We start from the raw sequence: 9,551 nt of genomic DNA on the forward strand, positions 1-9,551 counted from the left end.
ACTGTACTCTCTGATCTTGCCATTGAATCAGACTGTAACATCATTGAAGATAATGTAGGACATAATGCATCTTCCCTCAAAATAAAGTCAGATTTTTATCCTATCAATTCAAGAGGAAAGGATATGAATCTTTACCAAAAGCTGGTTGAGAGGGACCTGTCTTGTTTGGCCAGGAAGGTTTCTAATCATAGCAATGATAACCTTTCCATAGAGGAAAAAAAATCCCTTGATGAGTTACACAGAGACTCTTCTATAGTCATTAAGAACACTGACAAAGGGGGAGCAGTAGTAGTGCTGGATGCAGTTTTATACAAAGAAGAAGCTTTAAGGCAGTTGTCAGATACCTCAACATACTTTAAGCTTAAAGGAGACCCCACAGATACCTTTAAGAGCGAACTCTCTACCCTTCTAGATCGAGCTGTTTTTACAGGCATTTTTTCTGTTAAAGACAAGGAATCCCTGATCCCTACTTTCCCTGTCATGCCTATATTCCACCATCTCCCTAAATTACATAAAGGCCTGTCACCTTTGACAGGTAGACCCATTGTAGCTGGCATCGGTTCGCTCAATGAGCGTCTCGGCCAATGGGTAGATGAGCAACTACAACCCCTTGTTGTTGAATTACCTGGTTATCTCCGGGATACGAAACAACTGTTATCTAAACTCAATAACATGACATGGAAAGATGGTTTCAGTTGGATTACTTGTGATGTATGCAATCTTTATTCTTCAATTCCACACAGTTTGGGTTTACAGGTGGTTTCTTTTTTCTTAAACAGGTCTGGTCTTTTTTCTCCCATTATGCAGGAGTTTATTATTATGTGTCTTGAATATTTACTCACTCACAATTTTTTTTATGTTCGAAGGGGACTACTACCTCCAAAAATGCGGAGCCTCCATGGGAGCAAAAATTTTCACCATCCCTGGCCAACTTATATATGGGATTGTGGGAGAGGCTCCGCATTTTTGGAGCTACTAGTCCCCGCCGCAGGGACACGATTTTTTAATGTCGCTATATTGATGACCTCTTGTTCATTGTCTCAGACCCACATGTAAATATGGAACAATGGCTAGAATATATGAATGACAATACACTGAATTTAAGATTCACAGGAAAATGAAATCAATCGAGTTTCTAGACGTTCTACTTACAGGAGAGAACAATAACATCACATCCAACTTATATAGAAAACCTAGCACAGGTAACACACTGTTACGAGCTGAATCCAGTCACCCAAAACACACAATCATTAACATTCCAGTGGGTCAGTTTCTCAGACTCAAAAGGCTATGTAATAAACCAGAAGATTTCAACCATGAGGCTACCCTGATGTCCGCTAGGTTTGAGGAAAGAGGCTACTCTAAATCGATCATTAACAGGGGACACCTCGCTCTAAATTTCTTATGGAGAAACCCTCCAGAGTTCATGGTTCTAAACAAACCATCTCAATACCTACCTTTTCCACTCCATATAGTTCAGAATTTTCAAAAATAAAGAAGATTGTTTCTAAATATCTTCCAGTTTTGTCCCATGATCCAATATATGCACAAATTTTGAAGGGAGGCATACGTACTGTATCCAGAAAAGCACCATCCCTTGCCAATACCTTATCACCTAGCTTTTTTTTCAAGTAAGGCTAAAACCAAAAATTGGCTATCCTGTCAAGGTACCTTTAAAATGTGGTGGTCGGGGGTTGCTCTTATTGCTCCCACATTAGAGGAGGTAATGTAGTGACATCTACACCCACAGGTAAATCCTATAAAATCCATTCTTTCGTCAATTGTAATACTTGCTACATTGTATATGTAATTACATGTACAACCTGCTCTATACAGTATGTAGGCAGAACAAAACGGAGACTTAAAGACCGTCTCTACGATCACCTCTACGACTTTGAAAAGAACCACGCTACCAATGTCGCCCGACATTGGAACAGTGTCCACCATAAAGATGCAACCAGTCTAGTGATCCAAGACATCAATAAAATAGTAAAACCGCCCAGAGGTGGAGATAAATTCAACATCCTATGTAAGGAGGGAAGTACGTTGGATCTTCCTATTAAATACTAGGTCCCCCTCAGGACTCAACTTTGAATGGGATGCATCCCATTTCTACCAATAACATGTGCCTGTCCTTCAATTTTTGATATAGACAATAGACACTTGGTCTTTACCCCTTTAAAAAGCGATGGTTACAATTTACCATGAGTTCACTTTCCATTACATTAACAGTGAATCCTCCCTGCCCGGTTGTAGAAACTTTCATGAAAGTGACATGTTTGGAACTCACTACCCTGTTTCCCCGAAAATAAGACCTAGCGTGATTGTCAGTGATGGCTGCAATATAAGCCCTACCCCCCAAATAAGCCCTACCCTGTTTCCCCGAAAATAAGCCCTACCTTGAAAATAAGACCTACAAGGACTTTAACTAGAGCTTATTTGGGGGGTAGGGCTTATATTGCAGCCATCACCGACAATCACGGTAGGTCTTATTTTCGGGGAAACAGGGTAGTACACTAAGGAAACTCTAAGCCCCCTCCCCCCTCCCTCTTTAACCCGAAGAGCTACTTATTTCAGGAGTTTAGGTTCCTACTTCTATAGGGGCGCTTCTCTCAAGAAAGCAATATGTGCGGAGTTGGCAGTATGTTGAGAGAAACTCAGTCTCTGTCTAAACCCTATGGTTCACCCCTATATGTTTTGTGCGCTCTATCTTTTGATATGGCATCAATATTAGAATAGATAACAGATTCCATTTTGTTCCCTGTTGTCACTCTGATTACTCTAATTAGGTTGCAGGCCGTTTTTTTCTGTATGGCCACATCATACTCTTATCTGCAGCAAAAAAAGTGAGACACTAGTCTCATTATACACACATGTGTATATATATATATATATGTAAATGTCCCTAAGAGAGATCTCTTTTTCTACCAGCGACATAAATTTTGACTGCAGCGAAAGAAGTGAGACTCTCGTGTCTTCATATATACAGATATTCATAGTAAACGAGAGTGTCAGATACATGACAGACAGCGAAGAAAGGGTAACTGATTTCATGTTGTGTCCCGGTATTGTTTCTTAGTTTCAGGTTTCAATAGCAATATCTCTATAATCTCATTTTTGTTTATTTTCACTGTGGACTTTAACATTGTAGCCAGAGGACCGGTTGTCTCTACACTCCTCATTTGTATTTTTTTCTTCTTATCAGCTGCTGCAAATGCCTTCAATTACACAAATGTTATTTTGCATTTTAGAAATGACAGTGTATTCCAGATAACAAACCTTTCAGATAGAATAGTTTTTAACAGTATACACATATATTTTTACATGCAGTATTATTTCATTATTAGATTTTTTACCTTTTGCATTCACTATATTCTTTATCTGATTTGCATATAATTATTTTTCTTTATTAGCCACACAAAGATGTTTTAGTGCCACTCACATCTCATGCTCTATATGTTTTATATATATAACATTATGACAGCCTAGGATGTTTGTGGCGTGTAAGACTTTTACTTTTTCTTTGAGCATTACGCACACACTTCTTCACTGATTTGTGCTATAATTGATATTGGTTATGCTTCGGAATTATATGCATTTCTGTTTGTTTGTTTTTTGCTATATTCCTATTTATCATAATGGGTTTTCATGGTCATGTTTTTGTAAACTTAATATAGGTTTATATATTTTTTTTGTTACTTGTTTTTCCAACCATGTCATACTATGATTAATCCATTGTGTGCACCTTATTTGTTTTTTTTTAGGAATTTAGCTCCAATTGTGTATCAGGTGTGTTCATCTAATTACCTGTTGTTACGGATTGGATGTTCCGTTCTTTTTCCCTCCCCCTCTTTTTTGTTATATATACACTGTTGGTTCACTTATCAGATCAGCTATGAGTAAGCATCTTTGGATGTGAAACGCGTTAGCGATTTGATCCCCGTTGTGTCCACTTCTGTTACCTGTCTGCGTTTTTGGATTTTATATACCCAATAAAGATGCTTTTTTTGATGGAGTGCGGCAATCCAGGACTTTTCTATTTCCATGATACAAGATATAGTAAGAGGCTGCAGACATGATACAGGAGATGGTCAGAGACTGCAGACATGATACAAGAGATGGTGAGAGACTGCAGACATAATACAGGAGATGGTCAGAGACTGCATTTTTCCAGCAAGAATTTTTGACTGTATGGACTTTGCTCAATTTTCTTGGCTTCTGATTCTCTGTATCTTAAAAATTGACTGCAATGGTTTAATTTGTGAGATCTAAGTTTTTTATTGTTTGTCAGCAACACTATTTTTTCTTCATTACAATTTTTTCTTTATTGTTGTTCACTACACAAGGATGTCATTGTTGTGGTCACATCAATTAATCATGATCACATTCACTTAAAAATAGCAGTGCAGCCTATCCTATATATAGTTATTGAGGTGGGGGTTGTCTCACATTTATGGTTGCAGCAGCACCAACAATTTTGTGTTTTTCATAGACGCACTTTGGATGTCTATTTGATTTGAGGGATAGCGCAGTATTTTTTGATTTAGTAAAGTGTAAATCAGCCCTTAATGTCTTCAGAGGAAGCAGTAGTTGTTGCTGTGTTAGGGTAAATGGGTAAACCCATTTTGTTTGAAACATATTTAATTAATCCTCCAATCAATGTGTACTATTCTATTAATCTTTTTTTTATTTTAAAGGGAAGCATACATTAGTTATGAAGGGAGACACTGTTATTTGGTGTTACAGGTATTAGAAGCTTCCTATCTAATACTAAAGGCCAAACAGCAGGAAGATGGTCTGTCTCTGTACTCCGGGGGAGAAATAGTCAAGGTACAGGTGAAGGAGAAGAGAGACCGGTAGAAGAAAAGGAAAGAGTGTAAAGCAAACCCTGAAAGATGGTGGAGATGAAAAAAAAAAGGAAAAAAACACAGGGCCTGTTTGCTGCAGCACAACTTTTCAAGCACAAGTGTGCCAATGGGTACCCTGGATGGTTTTTGGATCCTAGCAATGCCCCCCAGGCAGTAAATAAAATATGAAGCAATGAAGAAGAAAATCAGCGATAGCAGCCTACACCTCACTTACGTTGACTTAACCAGACCCCCCAACCACCCCAGATCCCGCATTATGATACTAGGCTCAGACTCCATGTAACCACACTTCTTTTTACCATGTTGCAGCCATGTCCAGCTTTCACATCAGTGCACTTAAGCTGGCCATAGATGGGTAGAATTTTGAATGAAATTTTTTTTTAGGAAAAGAACGTTCTAAGATAGTTTGTTCATTTTTCTAATCATCAAATTGATGTTCGTTTTCAACCGCAGTGATGAGAAAATTCGAAGGAGCAGGATGGAAAATTTTTCTCGAAAGGAACAAATTCCAAACAGCTTATATGGTTTTCATTCGGTAAAGTCCATTCATTCCAAAATCAAATGCTAAAAGGAAACACAATCTTAGGAGCGACATTAGAATGTTCTGAGAGTTTTCTAATGAATTCTCCTAAGAATTTTTGTTCAAAATTCTATCTGTCTACAGCCAGCGTTTCTGTGCCTTGTTTCTTCTTTACACCCGTCTTTCCCCCTTTATTTCTTCTAATGTTAGGAGGTATGATTATCATTATTACTGTGAGAAAATCCTCCCTCCTCTGTACTCTGATCTCTGTTTCAAATATCACTGATCCAGCCCAGCCTCCCCCTGTGTAGAGGACGTGACCCTCCCAACTGCATTCTTCCACGTTGTCAGAGAACTTCATTTCATTTCCTCATCTGCTGTCAGCGATGGCGTCTGCTGATCTGAGAGCTGAGTTGGAATGTTCCGTCTGTCTGAACATTTATACAGATCCCGTAAACCTGAAATGTGGACATAACTTCTGCCGGCTCTGTATTGATCGTGTGCTGGATACACAGGAGGGGTCTGGAGGATATTCCTGTCCTGACTGCAGAGAGAAGTTTCCGGATCGGCCTGCACTGCAGAGGAACATAACACTACGTAACATAGTGGAGAATTTCCTGTCTGCTCAGCCAGATCAGGAGGAGTCCGGGGTCTTCTGTACTTACTGTGTGGACTATCCTGTACCTGCTGTTAGATCCTGTCTGCACTGTGAGGTTTCTCTGTGTGATAAACACCTGAGAGTAGAGGTCGACCGATATATCGGCCGGCCGATATATCGGCCGATATTTGGCGTTTTTTACTTAATTGGCATCGGCCGATTGTGCTGATAAAAAAGGCCGATTATAACTTCAGCCGTGACTTGCAAATGACTTCTGTAATATAAGTCAATGCAAGTTGCCTGAAAGTTATCTTCTCTCCTTCTCTGGGCAGCCTGCCAAGTCTGATAAGAAGATACATTTGTATCTCTTCAAGTTCTTTTTTATCAATAGACTGAACTCCGTGGAGAAGTTTTCAGTTTAACCATTTAAAGACTAAATCTTTTCTGACACTTGTTGCTTACAAGTAAAAATCCTGTATTTTCTGCTAGAAAATCACTTAGAACCCCCAAACATTATATATATTTTTTTTAGCAGAGACCCTAGGGAATAAAATAGCGGTTGTTGCAATATTTTATGTCACACGGTATTTGCGCAGCGGTCTTTCAAACGCAATTTAAAAAAAAAATACACTAATAAATTAAAAAAAAAAAACTAAGCAGTAAAGTTAGCCCATTTTTTTTTGTCCAAAAGTTTTGATTACCTGTTTTTGTGTATTAATTTTTAAGATATAGTTTTTTTTTTATATTTTTTTTAATCTAAATTCTACATACAAGTGAACTGATTGGAGGTTTGTTTTGTTTAATAAATGTTTAAATGTAAAAAAAATTTCTGTATCACTTTAGGTTGCTTTCACACTGGAGCGGGCATGCGTTGACGGTAAAACGCTGCTAGTTTTAGCGGCGCTTTACCGTCATTTTAGCGGCGCTATTCGGCTGCTAGCGGGGAGCTTATCACCCAGCAGCAGCCGAGGAAGAGGTTAAATGCGCGCCTGAAGCGCCGCTGCCGAAACGCTTTGCAGGCGCTTTGGCAGCGGTGTGCATTCATTTCAATGGGCAGGAGTGGTGGTATACACCGCTCCAAAGATGCTGCTTGCAGGACTTTTTTTTAACATCCTGCCAGCGCATCGCCTCAGTGTGAAAGCACTCGGGATATCACACTGAGACTGCAGGGGAGCCGTTTTACAGGCACTTTACAGGCGCTATTTTTAGCCCAAAAGCGCCTGAAAAAAGCCCCAGTGTGAAAGGGGTCTAAATGTTAGATTTTATGAGATGAAGGGGAAAAAAAAAAAAAAAAATCGGCCTAATATATCGGCCCAAAAAAATCGGCATCACATATCGGCCATCGGCCACTGCGATTTCTAAATATCGGCATCGGCATCGGCCAGAGAAAAACCCATATCGGTCGACCTCTACCTGAGAGTCCACAAAAAGTCCCCAGAACACGTCTTATGTGACCCCACCTTGTCCATAGAGAGCAGGAAATGCTCCATCCATAAGAAGATCCTGGAGTATTACTGCACTGAGGATGAGACCTGTGTCTGTATGTCTTGTGTGATTGGAGGACATAAAGGACATGAGATGGAATCACTGGATGAGGCTTCTGAGAAGCAGAAGGAGACACTGAGGAATGTTCTACAGAAACTTCTGATAAAGAGAGAGGAGATGGAGGAAAGAGTCCAGAGTCTGCAGGAACACAGGAGGAAAGTAGAAGAAGAAGAAGCTGGTGACACCGAGAGAGTCACTGCCCTGTTTAGAGATCTCAGGAGACGTCTGGAAGACCTGGAGAAGAGAATCCTGAGGGAAATCTCCGGGAGGGCAGAGCGGATCTCCATCTCCATCCGGGATCTGGAAATAAAGAAGGAGGAGCTGTCCAGGAAGATACGTCACATTGAGGAGCTGTGTAACATGACGGATCCACTGACTGTCTTACAGGAATCAGACACAGGTGACTTGTGTGATACTGAGGATGGAGATAACGAGGACAGAGAGAGACATGAGAAGCTCCTCCATGATGGAGGGGGTCTGGATGTGGATGGGATATCACACACATTACACACATTATCTGATATAATAAGAGGGGTAAATGTATACTTCTATATACAGGGAGCTGCAGACATATTACTGGATGTAAACACAGCTCATAATATTCTCTATATATCAGATGACAGGAAAATTGTATCCTGGTCACATAGAAACCAGAATCGTCCAGAAACACCAGAGAGATTCCAGTATTGTCCTCAGGTGTTGAGCAGTCGGAGTTTCTCCTCAGGGAGATATTACTGGGATGTGGATGTTGGGGGATCAGATTGGTGGATAGTCGGGATGTGTTACCCCAGTATAGAGAGGGGAGGAGAGCAGTCACTGATTGGATATAATAACAAGTCCTGGAGTTTGCGATGGAAAGAAAATCAGTATGAGGTGAGACATGACAGTAAATGGATCCTCTTACCCACCAATATCCCCAGTAACAGAGTCAGGATATATCTGGATTATGAGGCCGGACGGATCTCCTTTTATGATCTGTGTGACCCGATCCGACATCTCCACACCTTCACCACCACCTTCACTGAGCCCCTCCATGGTGGGATACGTGTATGTAAAGGTCATATAAAGATCTGTGGGGGGAATCAGGAGAAATGTATCCAGAGACTGTTGACATTTATGGGAGGATGGATGGGATTAGTTGAGGTTGGGGCTTTAGTCTGTATCCTGCTGTTTCTTTGCTATGATTAATAATAAGTGAGATTTCTCCCTCTGATCACTGTGATTGGGTATCTGTCCAGTTACTGCAATAACATGTTCCTAGTGAGGAAAGGTGTGGCCTATATAATAATCTATCTATCTATCTATCTATCTATCTATCTATCTATCTATCTATCTATCTATCTATCTATCTATCTATCTATCTATCTATCTATCTATCTATCTCATGACAATCTGACATATTGATTTCTCTGTAATTGTTAATCAGAAATGTATCAGAGCGTGTGACATCAGCAATCTCTGTGATTGGATAGGATGTGATCACCCCTCCTCATATGGAAACATATGAAGAAATGATCCCGAGATTTACTAGGGAAAAAAACGTGATTTATCACCAATATGATGATATTTCTATAATAATGTATGATTACTAGAACTGGAATGTGTCCCCAATATAATGTGTCCCCATAGAATGGATCACCAATAGAATTTTATGGGATCACTTTTATAATGGATCCTAATATAATGTATCATTGTGATGGTGTATTTTATAATCACTAGATGTGTCCTGGTGATTGAGGAGGAACTAGGAAAGGAGATATATTTTTTTCTCTATTTCTATTATACAGTATCTCACAAAAGTAAGTACGCCCCTCACATTTTTGTAAATATTTTATTCTATCTTTTCATGTGACAACAATGAAATGACACTTTGCTACAATGTAAAGTAGTGAGTGTACAGCTTGTATAACAGTGTAAATTTGCTGTCCCCTCAAAATAACTCAACACACAGCCATTAATGTCTAAACTGCTGGCAACAAAAGTGAGTACACTCCTAAGTGAAACTGTCCATATTGGGCCC

General features: G+C 39.7%; 1 protein-coding gene across 1 annotated transcript; it reads left to right on the forward strand.

The window, feature by feature from the left end:
* The first annotated feature begins 5,751 nt into the window (after positions 1 to 5,751).
* On the forward strand, positions 5,752 to 9,064 carry LOC141133700 (uncharacterized). Its single transcript, XM_073623195.1, has one exon. It carries the CDS (start codon positions 7,529 to 7,531, stop codon positions 8,717 to 8,719), a length of 1,191 nt encoding a protein of 396 aa, XP_073479296.1. The 5' UTR covers positions 5,752 to 7,528; the 3' UTR covers positions 8,720 to 9,064.
* The last annotated feature ends 487 nt before the right edge of the window (positions 9,065 to 9,551 follow it).

Source organism: Aquarana catesbeiana, linkage group LG03, assembly GCF_042186555.1.
Source record: "Aquarana catesbeiana isolate 2022-GZ linkage group LG03, ASM4218655v1, whole genome shotgun sequence".
In the NCBI taxonomy this organism is placed as follows: Eukaryota; Metazoa; Chordata; class Amphibia; order Anura; family Ranidae; genus Aquarana; species Aquarana catesbeiana.